Source organism: Rhipicephalus microplus, chromosome X, assembly GCF_043290135.1.
Source record: "Rhipicephalus microplus isolate Deutch F79 chromosome X, USDA_Rmic, whole genome shotgun sequence".
NCBI classification, from domain to species: Eukaryota; Metazoa; Arthropoda; class Arachnida; order Ixodida; family Ixodidae; genus Rhipicephalus; species Rhipicephalus microplus.
This window is the reverse complement of record NC_134710.1, coordinates 55144900-55168787: the sequence shown is the minus strand read 5'-3', so window position 1 is coordinate 55168787 and position 23888 is coordinate 55144900. Positions and strand designations below refer to the sequence as shown.

At 45.8% G+C, this 23888-nt stretch overlaps 1 protein-coding gene across 1 annotated transcript in view; it reads right to left on the bottom strand.

Moving 5' to 3' along the window:
- The window catches only part of LOC119176055 (monocarboxylate transporter 5), a 130449-nt gene that overhangs the window by 528 nt on the left and 106033 nt on the right, over positions 1–23888 (bottom strand). The window contains exons 3-4 of the mRNA XM_037427165.2: positions 9286–9429; positions 555–1721 (exon numbers count right to left, since the gene is read on the bottom strand). Of these exons, the coding sequence (XP_037283062.2) occupies positions 555–1721; positions 9286–9429 (1311 nt within the window). The remainder of the gene's footprint in view (positions 1–554; positions 1722–9285; positions 9430–23888) is intronic.

Below are 23888 nucleotides of genomic sequence, written 5' to 3'. Positions count from 1 at the left end.
ACAGTAGTTGTGTGGGAATATCTTTTCGCAGCCTTTTCTTTTTCTTTTGTTGTTTCAATGAGTACCATGGCACCCACGCATGGTACTCATGCTTTTCAAAAACACTTTACTCTGTGTGTGTTTTTTTCTATGAGAAATAATTTTGTCTCCTTCGGTGAACAAATAAGTCACGTGCGCCCATCGTTCACCAGTTTGTGAGCATGAATTTCAGCCAAAAAGTTTATTTCAACTGGCCAGCAGCAGCAGCCCGCTTAATATTACCCATCTTGTGCAGTTTTTTTTAAAGTCCAGCGGTCCAATGCTTCGGTTTCGATTCACACATTGGCACTGCGATACACTGGAGCCTGCTTGTCTACTGGAAATGTTATGAGATCTGAATTCTGAGAGCAGAAAGGCACGAAGCTAGTTTATTGAACCAGAGGAGCAGCTCAGGTGCTTCCTTGATGCGTGACCATGCAGCAAATCTAAATAACTAAACAAATACACCGATAAATAAATACTTTGTTTTTTATACTTTGTGTCATTAGAAAAAGTTCGGAGACATTTGGTCTCACCTATAATGAACGGTCTCAGGAGGCAAGTAATGCCGATGAACAGGTTGCACATTCCAAAGGCCATGACTGCTAACTTGGCTCCAAGAAACTCGGTGAGCAGGACGGGAGTCATAAATATGAGCCCACCGGTCACAAGGCCGAACAGTAGAGTCATCACCACAAAGAACCAGTAGCTGTCCATAAATGGCATCACAATCATTGTCAAGCCCGTGATGATGCCGCCACTAATAAAGATACCTCTGTTGTCCATTATTTTCTTGTATGCCAAAAGACCAGGGATCGGCTTGCTAAACAGGTCCGCTATACCATACACGGAGAGAAGAAACACCCCATCGCTTATCGGCAGGCCCTTGTCAGCGGCGTAATCAGGAATGATAATAATGAATGTGCTAAACACAAAGAAAAATCCCACCGCCGAGGTGGTCACTAAGATGAAGTATTTGTTGCCCAGCAGCCTCAGGTCCTTTAGAACAACGCGAGTGATGTTAGCGCACAGAGAAGAACGAGCAGCATCGTCGTCGGTCGTCGTGGACACGATAGACTGCTTCTCGGTGTTCTGAGCCGTGTCGGGCACTGATCCGGCTTCCCACAGCGGTGCCAGCGGGCTGGCCTCGTTCAGCTTCCTCAGACTGGGGGCCGGACTACACCTACGGTCGAGATGTTCCTCCCGGCTGTGCCACATCTCCCCGTCGGAGACCACCATGCAGAGGCCGGACACGGATACTGCGCACGCGCTGTCGTTGTCCCCGAGGGCCGAGCGAACGGACATGCGCGAAGAGTAGCGTCTTCCTATGTTGCCACCGTGCGGGTTTGTGTGGCCGTTCTGGAAAGGATGGAAGTCGAGGCTCTGGCACTTCTCGCGTAGCGGCTCCAGCACTTTTTCGTCCTCGCCGGCCGGCTTGGCGGTGTCGACTTCGCTTTGCTTCGCATAGGCGAGGGGCGTCAACAAGATGGAGCCCATGACGCCGTGCAGTATGGTTCCGCCGAAGATGAGCAGTGCTCCCCGCAGGCCGAACTCGTTGATGAGGTACTCAAGCAGTGCGGGCCAGAAAAAAGAGCCGATGGTAGAGCCCGAGTAGGCCACACCGCAGGCTATGGCTCGATGGTTCTCGAAGTGTTGCGTTAGCAACATTGGCGTCAGATTGCACACCATACCCGTCCCGGCGCCTGCGAAAGTAGAATTATAAAAAATGAGTTGGCATCTTTCTGTGTATATATAAGGTTTCAATCTCGATTTGATTGATTGATTTGTGGGGTTTAACGTCCCAAAACCACTATATGATTATGAGAGACGCCGTAGTGGAGGGCTCCGGAAATTTCGACCACCTGGGGTTCTTTAACGTGCACCCAAATCTGAGCACACGGGCCTACAACATTTCCGCCTCCATCGGAAATGCAAATCTCGATTTACAAGCTGCACCGTTAGACATCATGTTTATCGGCAGCTTCTCTTATACACCACAGTAACTTGACAGACATATGACGTTACACTTCAGTAGCGAACTATACCATACTTTAGTTCACTATAAAGCTGCTAAGCTTGAGCACTCATGTATTTATTGAGACGTGCATATTAAGAACGCTATAGTGTACACAATGTATATTCAGGAGCACGCTAAATAAAATATTTATGTGGTCAGAATTAATTCCATGTCTTCGGGTATGCCATGCCTAATATTACTTTGCCTCGGTCGCTTGACATAGATGTGCTCTAACACGAAGAGTTCTATTTTTCGGACAGTTTATCGAAAGCATCCCAAGCTCAATGTCACAGATCCCTGAGAGAAGCGCCGGTAGAGTACGAATAATATTATATGGGCTTTCACGTCCCAAAATCACGATATGATTATAAGGAATACTGTAGGGAAGAGCTCTGGAAAATTCGACCATCTGGGGTTCTACCGACATCGCGCAGGGCCTCTAAAGCGTTTCGCCTCCACCGAACTGTGGCGGCCAGGTTCGAACCCATGACTTTCAGGTCATCAGCCGAGGACCACGGCAGACTAGTTAATCGAGCTACTTCATCGATCAATATCGCTCAAAGTTAAGCATCCTATTCTTCGTTGGCGAGTATTAGATGAAAGATTGCACAAGCAAGTGGAAGACGTGGATTACTCTAGGTATGCGGATGAAGAGCTGTCGCAATTTTGACAGCGAAAGTTGTACAGTGTCGATTTTTATGAAAGGGAACACGGGAGCGCGCAGCCTGCACGCTCCGGCGGCTGCTGGCAGCGCGTTCAAGCGGGAGCGAGAGCAACCACAGTCTCTTTTCGCGTCATGTCACGGCGAGCAAAACAACCATTCGTTGCTGATATAGAACGGCAAGCTTGCAACCCCTCCCTCTTCGAGGCGATTACCAGCTCTCGCGTAATCGCCTTGAAGGAAACGGGGGTCGCAATCTTGCTGCTGGTTACATATTAGCATTGAATGGTCGTTTCGCTCGCCGTGAGACGACCCAACACCACCATATAATTACGAGAAAGGCCGTAGTGGAGGGCTCTGGAAATTTCGACCACCTCGGGTTCTTTAACGTGCACCCAAATCTGAGCACACGGGTCTACATTATTTTCGCCTCCATCGAAAATGCAGCCGCCGCAGCCGGGATTCGATACCGTGACCTGACGGACGAAAACATTAAAGCGAATGGTCGCCCAATTCACAAAAAAATACGCAGACATAACAAAATGCGCCAGCTATTCAGCAAAAATTCTTTTTAACCATGCTGCTTAGTCCCACGAATCAGCTTGAAAACCTTGATACCGTGAGACGTAACAAAATTGAGTCTGACTGATTGATTGATTGATTTGCGGGGTTTAACAGCCCAAAACCACCATTTGATTATGAGAGACGCCGTAGTGGAGGGCTCCGGAAATTTCGACCACCTGGGGTTCTTTAACGTGCACCCAAATCTGAGTACACGCGGGCCTACAACACAAAATTGAGTCTGTAAGGAGGTATATTTTGTCACTCATTTTCGCTGAGTGGCTGTGCCGTGCGTACACGTTGGGAACAAAATCGTAAATGATAAAACGTACTGGAGAAACACCAACACTGTTTCACTATTTATTGTACTTTTGATATGCCGTCCGCCTTAGCCGATTATATTTGATGCAGCATCATTTTCCTGCATAGTGAAAATGTTCTTCTTAATGAATGGTGCTGTGTTATCTGTTTGTAGATTTTGTTGCTGTAATCAGTACAAAAGTTCTGTTTAATGTACATGTTATTTTGGCCTTATACATCACGTCATCGATCACATTTCCGTTTTTGTTAAAGATACGTCGGCACGTACATAATTTTATCGCTTAAAGACCACAATGTGATTAGCGCTGTCGATCGAAATGTGAGATTATATGTATTTCCGCTTCCTTTGAATAAGTATCACTAGTTGGTAGGCGTTCATCCACGTCACTTTCGTGTTCGCGTCGGTTGCGCCTTGTTCCTTCCGTTAAAGAGTGCATGCCTATTGCACGCTTGTCGATCGAGCGTACATGTCGAACCACGTATATGTGGTTCTCTCCGAGAATGTAATCTCTGGCAGCTGTGTAAAACCCTTCTCAAGTGAGTGCCTTTACGCCGTCTGTATGATGCCACCACAGTTGAGCTGCTGTGGCGTACGTTTCGACAAAGTTGTGCCAGCGTGCCGTTCGTCTTCCCAATCCCATGTAGGTCAAGCCTAAACAACGCAGAGCTCGTGGAAATGCCCCGTGGTTCAACGAGGTTACTTCTATAGCTTCGGCAACTGTTTGAGGTGGGCCCCACGCACACCTATGGCGTGGCACGGCCATTAACTTTCCCTAGCTGCAAAAGTGATCAGTTTTAAACCTGATTTGGCCGAGTGGGTGCAATCGTTGCATTCAGTTCGGTACCTCGTGCCTTGGCCACATCGGGTCGTCTCCATGCCGGAAGCGGAAATAACTGGTTAGGGTGTCGAGGCGTAGCTAACATCGGGCAGGGTCAGCGCAACACTAGGCAGGCAACAGCTAACAGTGGGCTCTTTCAGCTTCCGACATGGATATCGGCTAATTTCGGATGTCATTTCTTTACAACTATACTTTCGCATCGAATCGCGCCCGGGTGCGAAGTGTCGTTTGCATCTGGAATATTAGTTTCACACTCGCAGGTCGGCCTATAGAGTAGCATATAAAAAGTTAAGAGAGGGCACCCTCATAGGCCCCTGCGGCTGATTTGGGTACGCAGCGCTCCAAACGGTCCTTGGGAACCTTCGCAGTCTCAGAAATGAGAGACCACAGAAAAGGATGTCTCGAAGGCTATTTTCTAGCCTCCGAGACCACTTCTATGTGCGTGCTCGTCTCGGAGGCCATATATATATATATATATATATATATATATATATATATATATATATATATATATATATATATATATATATTCCTACTCACGGCATGGTTATTCTTTCATCCACTTTTACTTCTTCTTATATACATTCCATTGGTTCTAATAACTTCCCCTGTACATTCCTTGGCATTACTGTCTGTTAGATCTCATTAATATTGTGTCAAAACACGGAAAAACGAGCCCTTAGGTATACACTTCTTTCCCTTATTTCATTTAACGAGGGTCTCGTACTGGCAGACTTGGTGTCATTAGGTTGTATACGCGGGACTATTAATCAGCCGCCCGCTCGTAATAAGTTCATGTGCTACGTGACGCCAAACATGCGCATAAAAGAGTGGTTCACACTCGTCGCTTGGCTTGTAGAAGGCGCTGACTGTCACTCCTACTTCTAAATTCACATATAAACCCAAAAAAGTGGATGGAGGGAAGGCCGCTGTGGTAGCTCGGTGGTTAGAGCATCAAACGCGTTATTCGAAGGTCGTAGGTTCGGTTCCTGCTCACGGCTGGTTATTCTTTCATCCACTTTTCTTTCTTCTTATTTAAATTCCATTGGTTCTAATAACTGTACATTCTTTGGCATTACTGTCTGTTAGATCTCATTAATATTGTGTCGAAACACGGGAAAACGAGCCCTTATGTATACACTGTCGTTTGCGTGCATCGATTAACTTCGTGTAAGCTGCACCGCCAGAGCGGCAAGCACACGGTGCCACTGTGTGTGTCCCAGTCGGATTACCTCTGCTGCTGACAGCACTGCATCACGTCTCACTATTACCATTCTACCGGCAACCAATCCAGAAAGCTATTCTCCTGCCACTACACAACCAATCTCAAACGGCAGCGTGGCAACTTTGTGATGCAAGTCCATCGTGTACCACCCGTTGCAGAAGTTCGTTCTACTGTATGATATTGACCATAAGTTCTCGGGAAACTTGCTGCTCTGCTTTGCCAGTCGTATGCTGCTGAGGCGCTATAGGAGGTTCATCTGCATCGGGTTGGTCTATGTACTCTCCCTCGTACACGGCTACGCTCGCACTTGTGCTTCAGGAAGGGTACGTTGTTGCTGGTTCGTTATGTAAAGTTGTGCGCCTGCATGTGTTTGTACGCATGCGCGAGTCTGCGCACTCGTCCAATGCTGCGTGTATGTTGAGCTTGCACGCATTCTGCGACCATTTCTTCGGGTAGTCTGCTGCGGCCCCGCCGCGGTGGTCTAGTGGCTAAAGTACTCGGCTGCTGACCCGCAGGTCGCGGGCTCAAATCCCGGCTGCGGCGGCTGCATTTCCGATGGAGGCGGAAATGTTGTAGGCCCGTGTATTCAGATTTCGGTGCACGTTAAAGAACCCCAGGTGGTCGAAATTTCCGAAGCCCTCCACTACGGCGTCTCTCATAATCATGTAGTGGTTTTGGGACGTTAAACCCCACATATCAATCAATCAAATCGGGTAGTCTGCTTTATGTTTTGTGAGGTGCGTTTCCAAAGGTCTCGTGTAATCAGTCAAGTCCTTCAGGAAGCTTTTTCAACCGTTCACAACTGATAGTCGCATACTTTTTTTTCCCCATAAACCCTCCCAACGTTTTGCGCTGTGCATCTTTCTCAGTCTTTCATGTGCTTCATCAAGGTCAAGCGTGCGAAGCAGCGTTAACGTACAAAAAAGCACATTGTGTAATTTAGGCATTAAAACTAGAGAAGCTCTTTGTGAAGGTACAATATATACCGGCATATTCTTTGAATGCACCGGTATACATATGACTGGATCCCATGCTGCTATTCTCATCTTCTTGTGTCCAGTGTTTTTTTTTTTTTTTCACCATTCTTAACTATGAGCCCAAACCAACTCGCCCAACTGCCAGTGATATTCTTTCAAATTCGGTGCTGGTTTCTACAGTTCGTTTTTGTGAATGCTATTTACAAAAGGCAGCTTACTGCCCGAGGCTGGGCCGATTGCCGTTATATATATTTACTGCATTTTGTGTGCTCTCTTTTTTTGTGTAAACTTCTTTATTGAACATTTCTAGCTCACGTACTTGTTTTACGATAACTCTGGTTGTATTTAAATAAAACAATAATTTTCTATTAATACACTGACTTAATTGCCCTTCGTGAAAGAAACTAATGCCTTCTTGTATTCCCACATACGCCGCTATGTTTTATTCCTCATAATAAATTAGTTGCGTGCATTGCCTACTTGTAAAAGAACAATTTAGGTACCATTTATCTCATTTTCGTGGTACATCTTTCATGTTTACGCACTTCCTTTAACTACACGTGGTGTTCCATATCTTGCGCATGAAGGCCCCTTGGAAGAATTAGCATTGATCTGGAAAATACCTTGATTCAGCTGAACCCTTAGGTGAGAAGCAGAGCAAGTGATGGCACACTGTAGGCTTGTGCACACTCTCCTCCTCACTCCCCCCCCCCCCCCCGCCATTACCACCACAATTTTTTTTTTTGCCATGGCTTATACAGACTCCAAAATTATACTCAAACACATCTGTTAGCCCAGCCCACACATAAGATGAAAGAGGGGCTCCCCCTTCCTTCACTGGAAAAAAATTCTGTCTACGCTGTGCGAATTTAACACAAACGCAACAGAATCGAAAGTTGGGTTAGTTGAATACGCATGGTATAAATGTCGTTTAAGCGCACGAAGGAACACAAAGCAACAGGGGAAAAGCGCCTGTGCCCTGTTTCTTTGTGTTCCTTCGTGCGCTTAAACGACAATTATAATATTATAGGTACACAAACGACAAGAGCGATCTTGGTGACACTTTCACCCTGAATACGTTAGCGATAATGCTTCAACTACATGCTATGGATAATGCGGTTACGTACCTGCCAAGTCCACGGCTCCCTCCGTACGCGCAATTCAACACCACGAAATGCGTGCAGCCTATAAACAGACCCGGCAAGCTTCCCGGGTGCTGTTTTTCGGCAATTCGAAAAGATGGGAAATCTCTCGAAGCACACCGTAACCAGAACCCGATACACCCGGTGTTATATTGCAGCCGCACACAATCGGGAAAAGCAAAGTCGAAGTCGTTCTTTCGTTCGCGGCCGCTTTAATGAACCCCGAAAAGAAACATATGCTCTGTGACCAAGTGACAGCTTTTGTTCACGCGAGTATAACCAACCCTTTTGACGCGTCGAAGGTTTCTGCAGTTATATAAGCAATGGAAACCGCGAAGAATTATCCGCATATGACAGTTCTATCCACAACGTGCTTTGAGATAAACGTGCTGTGCCTCCCCGCAAGGCTTATTCCATAAAATGTGGTGCGGCACGCTTGACAGAGCTAAATAATTTATGCTGGGTAAGCCACTCCAAAACAACACCGATAAAACGACGCTGAAGGCGTGTTCTTGATCGCGTTTTACAGCTGCATGCGGCAAATTTTTTGCGACGGTCTTCATAAAGAGAAAATGAGAAAAAAAAAAGGCTCAATCAATCTTTCTTGCACCTTCCCGCGTAACTCCCCGTGACAGCTCGTCAGTACAGCTTTTGCTTTTTGCACGACGACAAACAGCGCATGCGCGAGCCGCAATACAACGGCAACTAGGCGCAGCGGCTTCCGCCTATACCGCGCGAAACCAAACGTCTGCACGAAAGCGCCACTGCATTTTCGTATTCGGTGGAATTCGTCTGTACACATTAAAAATCTCTTATCATTTTGTCACAGCATTGATTCGATATTATCCAAATCAACCGTGGTTTAGATGTAGTGATATTCAGCGTTTATTTGTTTGCGCAAGCGTAAAGGTAAACGTTTACGTACGTACGTAAACCTTTGCGGATGGGGAGCTAAAGCTTTTCCAGAACACGCGTTCCGGTAACACGGTAATGTTAAAAAGTATCATAATCATCATCATCATCAGCCTGACTACGTCCACTGCAGGACAAAGGCCTCTCCTATGTTCCACCAGTTAACCCGGTCCTGTGCTTGCTGCTGCCAATTTATACCCGCAAACTTCTTAATCTCATCTGCCCACCTAACCTTCTGTCTCCCCCTAACACACTTGCCTTCTCTGGGAATCCAGTTTGTTACCCTTAACGACCAGCGGTTATCCTGTCTACGCTCTAAATGCCCGGCCCATGTCCACTTCCTCTTCTTGATTTCAGCTATGATATCCTTAACCCCCGTTTGTTCCCTAATCCACTCTGCTCTCTTCTTGTTTCTTAAGGTTACACCTACCTCCCACATGCATACGTCAAATAACGTTAAAAAGTATGCGTGCAAGCTAAAAGTTCCTATTGTTGCATGCAAACGTTCTTGAACATGCCTTGCCAGAAAAAAAGCAAACCTCGGCTGAGGCATAGATTCGGTGGCCTTGGCCAATGACGCTATGTTACTGTGTGTTGAAAATTTATACTCGCCGTAAAATATTCCCACTAGTATGACGATGACCACAATGTTCTCTGCGAAGAAGCAGCAGCTGATTGCGATGCCTGTGACGATGACTCCCGTCGTCACGATTGCTCTCATGGACAACGTACGGCTCAGGGCGCCAGCAATGGGTCCTGTGGAGAAAGAAGCAAACGAGACGTGCGGAATCAAAGAGAAGGTTGGGTAGCATACTCTGCTGATATTAGTTTCATCAAATCGGTACGGCCCAATGGCCTAACAGAATTGCAGATTTCTCAAAGATGGTCCCGCCGTTGGCTTATTGGTTCCCCGATAAAAAAACAAAAAATAAAAACCACCAGACTTGCGCGGAAGGCGCAGCACAGTCACAGCGAAAGCTATAGAAGAGCGGCCTTTCAGAGCCTTTTCAAAACACTTATTGGATAACTACTGCAAGCTCACTTGCTTGATACCCACTAGGGCATTTTAAATAAATATTTTGGGCAGTAGGCCGGCATTCGCTATGCTCATAGTAATAAGGGCTGCAGCGCGAGCACGAATGTGCTAGAAGAAACAGACAAAGTCGAGGTACGGAAGGCAAAAGAGGACAACACGAGCGCTGCGGTTCCGTACCTCGACTTTGTCTGTTTCTTCTAGCACATTCGTGCTCGCGCTGCAGCCCTTATTACTATGAATTCAAACCAACTAGCCCAAATCGCCATTCTTCTTCAATGCATTCGCTATGCTATTTTTCGTCATTCTTCTGAGAAGCGTGGTATCTGCTACTTGCAATGAATTTTGTGCCAATTGTTCATGCAGAGGCTGACGACGATGAGGAATAATGGCTGAAGTGGGTATGTGCCACAGTTAATAGAAGAACAAGAACAAGCTTTTGTAGTGGGTTGTATCATTGGACGGCCCACTCGTTACACTATTCGCATTGTGCGACGACTGGTTGTGCTTTCGCTGTTCTAAAACGCTTTATAAGTCGTATTAACGTGACTGATTTCCCGACATCAAGCCGGCCTATATAAGACAAGTTTGCCAACAAGTCACAGGCACCGTCGTAGCTCAGTGGTAGAATACTAAGCTGGCACCCAGCGGACCCGGTTTTGAGCCCCGCTGTGTAATTGATGTTACCTTTTTTTTTTCTAATTTCGCGCGATGTGATTACGGACACCAGTGGCGGCGGCGGACAACTGCGCGTGACCCGAGTTGTGATTTCATAACAGCTTTCGCTGTAAAAAAAAAGTGTTGAAGCAGGTTCAAACTTGATATTTTTTGACGCAAGGAACTTAAACGATAGTTGAAGCGGAATGTCTTATTAAGAGAGCAATTTCGTAAGCTCTTAGCTGCACGTTCATTATTGTCGAAAGTGAAATCGTATAAAATGTTAAAGAAACGCACATTCAGAAAAAAAAAAAACGATAGCCTTCTTCGTAAACGCATTTCTCAGCTCGCATTTTTTTTTTTTTGAAAGCTGATAAAGCAATTACGCACCGTCGGCAAGCTATAACTTTTCTCTAACTCATAGTACCGCCTCGTTCTGGATTTGACACAAAAGGGAAACTGGGATATTTTAACGAAATATTAAAATTCTGCGCACGTACCGGAATCTGTGTGAGACGATGCGTCAGTAAAGTGATTGATTGAAAGTTCTACAGCTGACGGAGATACAACTGCACGTTCACTTGCCCCGCGAGTGACGTGTAATCTCACGTGACGCCTTTGTTTCTCTATCATGAATGACATCAGCGCTAATATGCGATTGTAGCGTTTATGTTGTGCACTAGTTGCGGGCAAGCTATATAACCGAATGCGACTACAAATCGGGCAAAAAAAAAATGGCAACACGTGAGGCAAACGATGACATGATGACGAAACGATGCTTGTAAAAATACAGGAATACCACGGAAGGGCGGGCTTGTCGGTACTGAACCATTCCTAAATAACAGAAGCGCTACGAAGGCGGACAAAAAAAAAAGGGAAACAAGCACGCGGCACTAAAAGCTTTTGTTTGAAAAGAAAATATATATCTAAACTCGGACCCAACACCCGTACATGCGTTCCGTGGACGAAGCAAAAAACAAATACTAGAACAAAACAAAATTACCCATCCACCCATCAAATACACCTCTTCTCCTCGAGTAGTTTTACTTCTTCGACCGATAGGGCCAAAGAGGGATATGGCTTATGCACAGGGACGCCTTATAGTGTAAATGTGATGCGCTTCCGCCAGTTCTCGTGTGGTGCGATAGCAGTCTTCGTACAGAATCTCCGTCGCAGCGGCAATCAGCACAGTGCATGGCCAAGTGCGCTGGTGGTCTTCGCTGCAAGAGGCGTATGTTCACACATCGCCCTGTCTGTCCAACGTGTCCATTCGACAGAGGAATGCGATACACAACCTTTGTCCTAGAAGGCTCGAACATTACTATGTGGTTAATGGTGCAACCACGTGTCACGACGTTGTCAAGCATCTTGCTGACCGTTGAACATAGCGTATACTTGACCTGCTACTAGTGGAAATGACCATTTTGAGCCCAAATCGCTGAGCTGTCTTCTTCAGCCGATGTGACAGTGCGGGTATATATGACATAACTGCTACTTTGGGGTTTTTATCCAGATTATTTATCTAGATCCAGTCTTCCTTTCGTGTTCTTGCTTTCGTGCCTTATTCTCTCTCTTTTGCTTTCGTGGCTCTTATATTATTTAATAATTGTAAAAGTATCGCATGACACATTTTCATGCAGAGAGAAGTGCAATTATCACAAAGACCCAATCTTGACAGCCATCTTGAAGGATTGGTCGAAAAAGGGTCGAGTAACTCATACCGAACTGCTAAATCAGTGAAATTTCATTAATCGTATAATTGTTAAATATAGCCTAACTTGCTATTCTATTCAAATGTAAGTGAGCTTTCATCCAAAATAAGTCTGTTCCAGTAACATAACCATTTATAATGCTCTATTCAAATGAGATATTGTCAGTAGTAGAAAGCCACGTCGCCTCTGTGCTATGCGACAAGTGGAGTATATCAGTACCATTCGAGGTCAACAACATCAAACGAATACGTGTGTGATGGTTAAGGTTTCCCTTAAGAGTGAAACGAAATGGCTGCCGTTGACAGGAGCTCGCGAGCGACGATCAAGTGCGCACCTACTCTGTCGACCATTAATGAAGTCGCATGGTGCGCGCACAAATATATTGGGGCGTTCCTCTGGCTGACAAGGTCGCGTGTCAAGCTACTGCGTTCTCGTTGCCTCCACTTTCTTTCTTCAAGGTCCCCAGCACGGCACGCCGCTCTGACAGCACGTGAATCCTCACTCCGTCATTCCCGACAGACGTGCGCAACGAACCGCAAATGAATTTTTCTTTCGTTTCTTGTTTGCGTTTCGAGGCACACAAAAGGGGTGCGCACACTATAGCCATGCGGGGGTGGGTCGAACGCTTGGCGACAGATGAGTTGCTGAACGCGGAAGAGCTCGGCTATACCGGGAAAGCCACTGGTCAGACAGCCGGCTTGGGCAATAATTTCCTGCGACGATATTCCCGACGCGGTGTCTGGGTGCATTTGCATACGCGTGCAAATGCTCCGCTTAATTAGAGTGATTAGCCGCGCTCGACTGACCAAGCAGCGCCGCGAAGCGTCCAGGAGACCATTGGAGAATCGCCGCGTGTTGCAAGCGCGTGCCCTAATAACCGCTTATCGAAGTATAAGGGTAGAGAAATTTCGCACGTCAACATAATTGTCGAAAATAAATGAATGAAGAAACTTTCGGCGATACTAGCCGGCATTCGTTGCATAACGCAAGCATGTTGGCGCTATTTTTATTCAGCTGAAACTGTTCCATAATGATGCTTATAAAAGTTTGCCCCGCCGCGGTGGTCTAGTGGCTAAGGTACTCGGCTGCTGACTCGCAGGGCGTGGGTTCGAATCCCGGCTGCGGTGGCTGCATTTCCGATGGAGGCGGAAATGTTGTAGGCCCGTGTGCTCAGATTTGGGTGCACGTTAAAGAGCCCCAGGTGGTCTAAATTTCCGGAGCCCTCCACTACGGCGTCTCTCATAATCATATAGTGGTTTTGGGACGTTAAACCCCACACATCAACCAATGCTTATAAAAGTCTGGCACTTTCTGGCTGAATCAACACAGATGCATCTTATCACCACTTCTATCACAGACTGAGTGCCGTTACTTATCGACACTCATGTATCTGTAAGCGTCATTTTAGAAAACGTTTCGTATAGTCTGGATTCGTTTAACGCTGAGCCAAGCTGAGTAGCTTTCCTTTTTTTTTGTGTTAAAACAAATTTGTGCTGGCTCTTGTTACAAGTGCCACGCAAAAAACTCAAAGAAACAAGCAGGCAACAAATCGTAAGTAAAAATGTATCTCGTTTTTGTTTGTTTTGTCTTCTTTTTGCCTCGTTGCAACATTCCATTTCGCTCATTTGCCCAGTACTTGGCGGCTCGTTCCAAACTCGTAGTCAGCGGTAAGCGCAGGGCCCGGAAACTCAGCGCTAGTATCGGTTTACAGACCCCGGCTGCGGCGGCTGCATTTCCGATGAAGGCGGAAATGTTGTAGGCCCGTGTGCTCAGATTTGGGCGCACGTTAAAGAACCCCAGGTGGTCGAAATTTCCGGAGTCCTCCACTATGGCGTCTCTCATAATCATATGGTGGTTTTGGGACGTTAAATCCCACAAATCAAATCAATCAGTATCGGTTTACAGGAACATGCACGCTCGTAGCGGTTGCCGGGCGTCTTATAAGATCTGGTGGAACGGAGGGAGGTTGATGTGAATGTTTGTATTTATTGGCTTTCACAAGTTTTTACAAAATGAATCATTACCCCTGCAAACAGCTTCTCATTTGTTTTATATGTCCTTTCTTATTCCTTATTTTGTGAATTTTAAATCAGGTGAAGCGCAGGAAGTGATTTACTTGAGTTGGAAGCACTTCACACCGCTCTTTCTCGCTCCTCGCTCAGCGATATCAGAAGTTTGATGGCGCTCTGTTATCTCACTCGGTTGGCTTGTAAACTACGGGAAAGATAAAGAAAGTAAGTTGTGGCGGGCAGAAAACGGAAGCCGCAGTGAGCTACGCCAAACAAGTCAACCATACATTCGTCGAAGATGGTTAAATCGGGCAACACACGTTTCCCGCTGCTCTGCGGTGTGCTAACTCGGGCATTTCTAAGTCCGCGAAGGTTTTTCGGCGTTTCCTAAAGGCAATGGGTAAGCACAAAAATTTGTACCAATTATTTGAGCAGGTATTGATTTTGCAAGAGTATACATATGATTAAACCCAGTTCTCTGCAAGCCTGACTGGACTGACAGAATTGCAGTGTCGCTTGACTGATTGGTGAAGACGGCAGCCAAACACCTATCGGGAAAATGTGCTTATCGAAAGGCTTGATTTTGAGTTGGCTCGGCTACATAGTTTTCAAATGATGTCAAGTAGTCATAGGCCGCTTCGTGCTCATGAAATTTTTGTAATCGCGGTTTGAAAATTTGTGAGTCTTTACTTCTAATAGTGTCACTCAAGTACACGTGATGAACTAAATGCTTCTATATTATTACAGAGAATGTCGATGGAGCCAAAGTTTTGACAAGTGAATTTTACTTTGTCAAGGTAACGCTGTTGCCTTGACAAGCCAGCTTGCCGAAACACTGTTTCCAGCGACGTTCTTTCTCGAAAAACTTCTGATCGCTTTAAGCTTCTCCATGCCTCTGAACTTCAGTCTCGTTTGGTACTCAAGCTCTGTAGGAAAACTATGCGCACCATCATAACAAACATGATTGAGTCAAATATTAGGTGTCCTGTATACTCGTGATTGTTGATAATTTTTGCACCCACTACGGTGTCTTTCATAATCATATGATGGTTTTGGGACGTTAAACCCCACATATCAATCGATCGATCAATCGATTGATCAATCAATCGATTAATCAATCAATCAATGAATAAATATTCTCGCATTGCTTAGAATATTCTGGATTCAAAGTTTGCTCATTATGTCCGCGTGTCAGTTATACGTAAAAGCTGATTTTACAGATTGACATTTTCATTCTGTGTGTTTTTTTACACAAAACGTGCAATAAAAAAGTTCATCTTATTTGAGATTTTATTTGAGCCGATCGAGTTTCATCTTACTGAGAAATCAGTCAGCTTAACTTTCGCCTCTTCGGAAAACACGGACAAAAATTAGGAAAAAAGAAAATGAACAAAACAAAATTGTACGAGCCCCGCCGCGGTGGTCTAGTGGCTAAGGTACTCGGCTGCTGACCCGCAGGGCGCGGGTTCGAATCCCGGCTACGGCCGCTGAATCCTCGGTGGAGGCGGAAATGTTGTAGGCCCGTGTGCTCAGATTTGGGTGCACGTTAAAGAACCCCGGGTGGTCTAAATTTCCGGAGCCCTCCACTACGGCGTCTCTCATAATCATATAGTGGTTTTGGGACGTTAAACCCCACATATCAATCAATCAAAATTGTACGAACGGCCGCATCGCCCAAGTGGCCAGCGGACCCGAAACAAGGCACGAACGCATTCTGCTTGCATGCGAAGTGGCAAAGGACGGCTTCCGCGACAGCCCTCCTCCTCTCGATATTTCATCCTTTCCAACTATTTCGGCACCTCACCAGTGACGTCATGAAATAAATATTTTGTTCGTGATTTAGTTCTAGCAGGACGCCCGGCAACCGCCAGTGGTGAAAGGGGTGCTGTCGTTGCCGAGAGCGAACACGTGGGAGGCATTGGAAGTTTCCGCGCCCCCCCCGGTAACTGCCGCAATCGTTAACTTCATCGCGGTTGCACAACGACATGCGATGTACTGTACGCAAGGGCTATCGTAAAAGGTCAAGTTCATTGCAGTCTTAAACTCAGGACTTCGTATTTTAACTTCATTGACGTGTAGTTTGACAGCTCGCTTCGGCGAAGACAAACAGCCTAGGGGCTTCGTTTTCTTTATTTTCGTTTCAGTCAGGTTTCGTATAAAGATCTTCTATACTCCTTTTTTCCCCTGTTACTTTCGTGCACTTATGTTTTCTTTTTTTTTCCCCAAGCTGGGAATGTTACGTTCTGAAGCAAACGGTGGCTGCGCACACCAGGTATCATTCATGCATGTCGTATACATGCGGTGCCGAAGCGTTCCGGCCCGTAAGAAAGCAGCGGTGTGTGCTGGGACGGAGGAAATGGGCGAGCGGAATTTTTGTTGCTAGGGGATTCGGTTGCACCTCCCCGGCTTCTTTTCATTTCTGAGAAGTTTGCGATGTTTTATGGGCGCTTCTATTACGCTGACTGCACGGCGGAGGCGCGTTCTCCAGTGCGAGTGGATTCCCATCGTTCGGCGCCGGCGACGAGAAGACCTTCGCAATTTTCCGCCATGTCGTAAAGAAAATTGAGCGTTTCGTCTCCCGTGCGCCGTTCGTGGTGCCGTATAAAGCTATTTACGATAAAGACAAAAGACGAGCGGTGTTTCCGAAAGGAGGGTTTAATGGGGGTAAGGATGGGACAGAGGATTGCCGTTGTCGATGGACTCTGCGACCTAACGAGACAGTGACATATGAACGAATTGTTTAACAGAGCGCCACATTCACTGGGGAACGTCGACAGGTAACAGCAGAGCCGAACATTTTTCTAATGAGTTATGATGCCACCATCTGTGCGATGAATACAGCCAGTAAAAAGAAAGTAAACACAGCAATGCAGTTATAAGTTGCGTCACTGTAATCTGCGATAGACTCTAATATTGACAGAATCTATAACGGAGAGGGATATAATAGTTTGGATTCCACGTGTGCTTGAATTACTTGATTAAACTGGTTTGTTAGTTTATATATATTAGTGTTTCGCTGAAGCATTATGATAGTCTGACCATTTTCTCGTTCATTTGTATGTTCTGTTGCTACGATGCCGTTTAACGGGCCTCAGCTCACTTACAGCTTCATTATAGAAATTCGCGTGGTTTTGAGCAATGCGGCGATACTTAGGCGTAACGCATGTCGTCACGTTACTTAGCTGAAGAACATTTTAAAAATGAAAATATAATGATGACTAACGAATGTAAAGGTGTAAAGGGTTGGCTTGGCAAACGTGTTTCTGGACGGCCCCTCAAAACTGCGGCAAAGGGTAAGAAAAAAAAAAGACTGGGGAGGCCGGTGGCGCAAGGCTAAAGGCACAGTTGAGCTGATCGCGTTCTTTAGCGGCTCCTGGCCTTAAGAAGTAATGCTAAGTTATACGAAGTATAACTCGAAAGGAGGGTTTATTTGGAAGTAAGGATGGGACAGAAGATTGCCATTGCCAAGGGACTCTGCGACTTAACGAGACAGTGACATAGGAACCGATTGTTTAATACAGCGCCATATTCACTGGGTAACGTCGACAGGTAACAGAAGGGGCGAACATTTTCTAATGAGTTATGATGCCTCTATCTGTGTGATGAATGCAGTGAAGTTGAACCCGAGTCCAGCAATTTCATATCTCGCCTTTTTAGCCATAAGACCTCGTGGACTACTTTAAGTGAGTCGAGTTCACCAGTCTCGATTGACAGCGAGGCATGATTCCCGGTAAGCGGCTTATTCATCACCGGTTTTATGTAGAGTTACTGTATATGCTATACCTTTATATTGTAGCTCTAGCTTTATACAGTGTGAAGGTGCACATGCGCAGTCGGCCGTGACTTCGCGTCTCGCGCAACCATGAGGTTTCGCGCAGTATCCAGGCGGGCTGGCGGCCGAGCAACGTATATGGCCTAACGAAGCAGTGCACAGCTGTGCTACCAATTGCAAGAGAACGAGCGGTGACGTCATCGCAGCGCGAAGTTTTGTTCACGTTGAAAAAACTACAGCCGGCTTGAACGGCGCTGCTGTTAAAAAAGAGTCACATCATATCCACGGAAGGAATGATGATCAGTGGGGCGAAGCGTTCGTCAGTCCGTCCGTGACTTCGTCCGCCCATTCGTTCTTGCTTCCGTCCGTCCATGCGTCCGTTCGTGTGTCCGTCCATCCGTGTGACCGTCGGTGAATCATTCCTTCCATGCGTCCCTCCATGCGTCCGTCCTTACGTCCATTATTCCGTCGGCCCGTCCGTTTGTCCGTAGGTCTGTTCGCGCGGCCACCCCTGTGCCTGTCTGTCGACCCATCTGTCTGTCTGTGCATCCGTCAGTCTATCTGTATGTCCATCCGTCCGTCCGTCTTGAAAATGAACACTTCAAGTACAGCCATCTCACATCTTTTCATCATGTATTCATCATATACAAGTGCCACCATCCAGCGGACATTCTAAGGACCACTCTTTCAGGTATGTGCCAGCGGTGGCTACACACCATCGGAGGATGGACAGACCCACACCCTAGGGAGCTTCGCCCCTAAGCGAGAGATAAAGAGGAGTCGTAGGTAAGTGGAAGAAAGGACTAGAAGTTAAGATATGGTAATTCAGTGGGTTCGACGCTCTGCTCAAAGATACAATCAAATTGCTTCATTGCACACAGCACTGGAGAGCGAGTCTGACGAGTCAAAATTCCAGCTCCTTAACCATTTAACCATCGCGAAGTGTCGCGACAGTGTATCGACAACCAAGCGTCAATTATTCCAATAAGGGCCTATCACCCCTGTCTCCACTCTTCACCTTTCTGCCAGGAAAGTAGCACTAATTTGCCACGTGGAAGAATTATGTCTCAACACCAAAGAAAGACAATAAAAATACCACCGTGGTGAGAACCCGAAAAAAGATAGAAAAGTGCTCGCTGAAGCGTGCACTATATGCTCTTTGAACAGTATCTGCCCAGACACAGAGTGCTGCATAGATAAGTGGTATAATTACGAAATTTACATCCGCCGCTCTAGTTTCTGTATGTATGGCGCTGTATATGTATGAAGGACGCGATCAACGACACATAAACTTGAAGGACGCTTCAGCTTCGCCTTAAAAAAAAATAATGCGAGAAAGTAATCGTGTACCATTCGCAATGCCTTCTCAGTGATTATAGCCTAACTTAATTCGCTTCTTGGTGGACGCCTCAGTGGTGCGCTTGAAATGGCCGTTTCAAGCTATACTATAGAGTGACTACTTCAGGTACAGTTGCAAAGTATCCACATACGCCATTGTTTACTTTACCCACTGCGTGTCCGTAAGGCAGTGCACGCACCTGCACAGCTGCACACTTTGTCGATGCAGTTGCTGCTGCTGATGTTATATTTATGTGTGAGTGCTTTCTAATGCATGGATTTTTAAACCACGCACCCACTTCGCGATTCAAGCGTTCTGACAAATGGTGCGATTGCACACGTCCAACATGCAATACTGCATGAATTAAGGGGACTCTTTGCACTAAATGACATTCGTATAGTGTTTTTTTTCTTCGAAACATTCTCAAACACTGCCGAGTCTCTGGTAGAACACTAGCTTGCTACGCTGAAGGATGGTGTTCTATTCCGTCTCAGACCCACGATTTTTATTATTTGCATTTATCACGACTGGTATCTCACAATAAACGACGCTAACGCCAGAAATTTAACGAAACTCTTGAACGCTATCGCGTTGATACATATACGCAATCGCAAAAACTGCATGTGGTAAACGAAACTGTCACACTGTGTATTTTTCAAAGGACATAAAGATAAGTTGCATAATGGGCTGTTCATTGGGTTGTGTGCGATGTTTTAGTCCCCCCTTGATGTATACCTTGTGCAGTCATTGTGCAGTTTCAATGAATGCAAAAAAAAACATTAAAAATGCAAGTTTTTTTTTGCCTCGTAATGCTTTTAAATTGAAAACGCATAACACTTTTTTTTTTGCGATGCTTATTCATGGACGCTCGTGGCTTTCAAGCTGGTTAACTGCGTCGTTATTCAAGATTACTACCGCTTATGGTTAGTAAATGTTGCTAATTTTGCCATTACTAACTGTAGGTACATAGTTGCAACATATTTGACGAGCGGTTAGTGACGAATACGTGGTTGGTTGGTGGAGTTTAACGTCCCATGGCACCTGGTGCCATGAGAGACGTCGTATGGTGGAGGGCTCCGGGTCATCTCATCCCCCTCACGTTCTTTCACGTGCACAGACATCCGGCAGCCGACGGGCCTCTATATCATTTCACCTTTGCCGAAACGCGAACTACCGCATGCACCACTGCGGCTGCTTACAAAGCGATAGTAAACACGACCTTCTATTTCATGAGTATCTTCAGCCGATCGGGTGTGGTAGTGGGAGGGATGATAGGAGGGGAGTCAAAAGGCAGGGATATTAATGAAGAAAGTATCTTGGTGGGTTTAACGCTAGTACTCGGGTGTAGCTGATCTTGTGTAAATCGTTTCGAAAGTACGTTGTTGGCGCCATTGGTGTAGCCAAGGGCGTGGTAGGTTGGGAAAAGGTCCCACTCTCCTCTCTTAATGTTTACATTTTGTATGTAGACGCGCACACACATGAACGTACCTAAAGGGGTATTAGACACATACACCCCCTGCACCCCTCTCCCAGTCTTTAAAAAAAATGTAGGTTACGTTATACCCCTGATTGGCACTTCACAAAAACAAACGGTCAGCGGAATCTAAGCGATGTGCGTGAAGAAACCTCTACGAAACGGAGACGAGAGGAAACTGCGGAAAAATATTTGTTCAAAATACCTCTACAAGCGATTAATCATGGTGAATAATTAAAAGGCCATCATTCCATGAAGGCACTATTACGCATTTTCAACGCTGCAGCTCATTAAAACATTCATCTTTCGGAGCTTTTGTGCAGATTTTGCTTTTTATTCTTTTTGTACGAAGCTAAACCGTTCTGCACGCACAGCAACCAGCAGCGTGCAGGTTATCTAGATAGGTTGTCCGATGCTTCATCGTCCTATTATGTTACACGTACAAGGCGTGAAGGAACGCAATGAAATCTTTGCCCGATACTCCACGTGCGGTACGCCGATGTTTGCAGATATGGTTGTTCAGTACTGTTACCTGGTTGCGAGGTTGGTTCTATTTATGTTGCAATCCTTTCATATCGCGAACTTTAGTTGGCATAGAGGTTAGCTGATTTATGGGTTCACCATGAAGTCGACTTTTTCAAAAACCATGAAGATAAAAAAAAAAGAGGAAAATGTGAGCCTTGGTATATATGCTACACAGCATTCACACCTCTTGCCAGCTTCTTGGCGGTGAAAGAACTTGTAAATACAGGTTTAAGATGTATATCGCCTGTATCCCATGGTTAGCTAAAAAGAGTTGGGTAGGCTGCAATCTATATCGTGTTTTTTTATACCCCCTTAACGATGCCCCACCGCGGTGGTCTAGTGGCTAAGGCACTCGGCTACTGACCCGCAGGTCGCGGGTTCAAATCCCGGCGGCTGCATTTCCGATGGAGGCTGAAATGTTGTAGGCCCGTGTGCTCAGATTCGGGTGCACGTTAAAGAACCCCAGGTGGTCGAAATTTCCGGAGCCCTCCACTACGGCGTCTCTCATAATCATATGGTGGTTTTGGGACGTTAAACCCCACATATCAATACCCTTTGCTTGGCTAAACGCCAGCCAGTTTGTATATCTCTCCTATTTCGTTGAATTCTTTTAAATGTTTCTCGCACTCTGTGCGCTGCCTTTCTATTGTGACAAGAGCGAAAAAAAATGATTTTAAAGCACCAAATGAAGGTTCGCACAGTTTTCTTTGCACTATGCGCGAACTATTACCACTTTTTAAGCAATTATGTTTTTGTCATATTGTGCGCTAGTAAAGTGAAACGCATGTGGCAGCCTCATGGTTTTTGTAGACGGCCGCGTTTGTTGGTTTAGTTTTCAGGGGTGTGCGACTATTCCAAAACTTCAAATGTAGAATCAAATTGTGTCGGATTCGATTCGGTCTTAGAAATCAAACAGTGGCTACTCGTATATGAGTAGCCGCTGTTTGATTTTGAAGACCGAAGGTCGTGCTTATAAGTAAGAATATCTTGGAGTGGTGGTCAACGAAAATTTCAATGTGTCCACTCTATTGAAATAAACATAAAATTGGTGCGAAGGTGAGGTTATTCCGTCTGTACAGAAAACTTCTTTGCTTGTGTAGGTCTTCTCCTGTCCTGTCTTAAAAGCCACGATAAATATTGCCTCGGCATTTCCTTTGTCTCATATCTCGGAGAACATGCCGGATGCTGGGCCACTATGTACTCTCGGAGCTGGCCTCTTTTATCGCAACTGCACTGTTGTCTTTAATTTAGTGCATGTCTTCAGGGTTTGTGCATCTCTGAATTTGCGCCCATGAGTGTAGTTTAAAATATACGCTTGGGCACAAAGAACGCAGATGTTTCGCGAACAAAAGGTTTCAACAGGTGTCACTTCGGCCTAGACAGATGCCGAGATGGGTCTCGAGTTGCGAGGTATTTAGCTTTCTTCATCGTATGAATTGCGGTAAAACTGCACATGCACATGCTATATGACTCCTTCGTACTGAAATCTTGAATCATAAGAAGCCATCCCAAAATGTGGTTCAAAGCAGAGACCTTAAACACGCGGGCCTGTTGTGAGCTGTGTGGCTCACACATGACAGTCTTCGCCCAATGTTCACTTTACTTTCCTTATAAGTTCGTTCGTAGCAAAGGCGTGACCACTCTCAAACATTCTTTCCGTGCGGCATGCGATGCGGTCTTCATACGTTAAAATTTAACCATGGAATGAAAACTCCCTATTTTAGAATTGATGTCTAGATTTCAGTCATTCTGGAAATCAGATGTGTGCTCGAAACGAGGTGTGAAGACCGGTTCATAAATTTCAAGGTCGTTCATAGAGTTCGTATCAGTGAGATATATTTTTTTAAAATGCGTACACGATATGTGTCAAAATGGTGTGTTTCTGTCTAGCTTTAGCCGGATATAAAGCTTGTGTTCTTTTTAAAACTTGGAACAGTAGCGCCAAAAAGTTAGTGAACGCTCAAGCTTCGCCTTCAAGTTCAACGCTATATAGCGAGCGACCGGGGCTTAGTCAGAAATTGCTTTCGGGGCGCAAGGGGGGGGGGGGGGGTCACGCCAACCCGACGGGGGAAGGGGGACACAGGCATCAGCTTTCCTCTGCGACATGACTACCGGTGGTAGTTTTTGCAGATGGTGTACATGTATATCAAGCCCCCCCCCCCCCCCCATTCTTATGCTTGTGAAGAGAGTATAAGTAAAAGTAAGGTAATCGCAGTAAAGTGCAGTAAACGACAAGTATACAGAGGCCATTTGGAGGAACGGCCTCATGTCGCACTATCGAGTGGACTAGTCTTCGCAAACGCATAATCGCGACGATCCGCCCGATCGGAGAAGACATTGGTAGACCTTATCGGGGCGAAGTGGTGATGGTGGTGGTTCTGAAGAAATGACGAAGGCTCCTTATTTCTGTCTGCCACAAGGCGACACGGCACAGTGAATTGTAGGGAAGGGAGAAGAGATGAACAGGATAGATGCGTTTCACAAGTCAAGAGCGGCTCCGCTTACAGTGGGAATGACAGGCACACGCAGCATGATTTTGTACGTTCACAGTTACATTTCGGTTTCGATTACATTGCTGGGCGAATTTATTACTCTCGATATTTGTAGCTGCATGCATATGAGAACAATTTTTGTGTTAAGCTCTACATGTCAATCAGCCCTGGCGCAGTGATAGCTTTTAGTCAGCATCTTTTA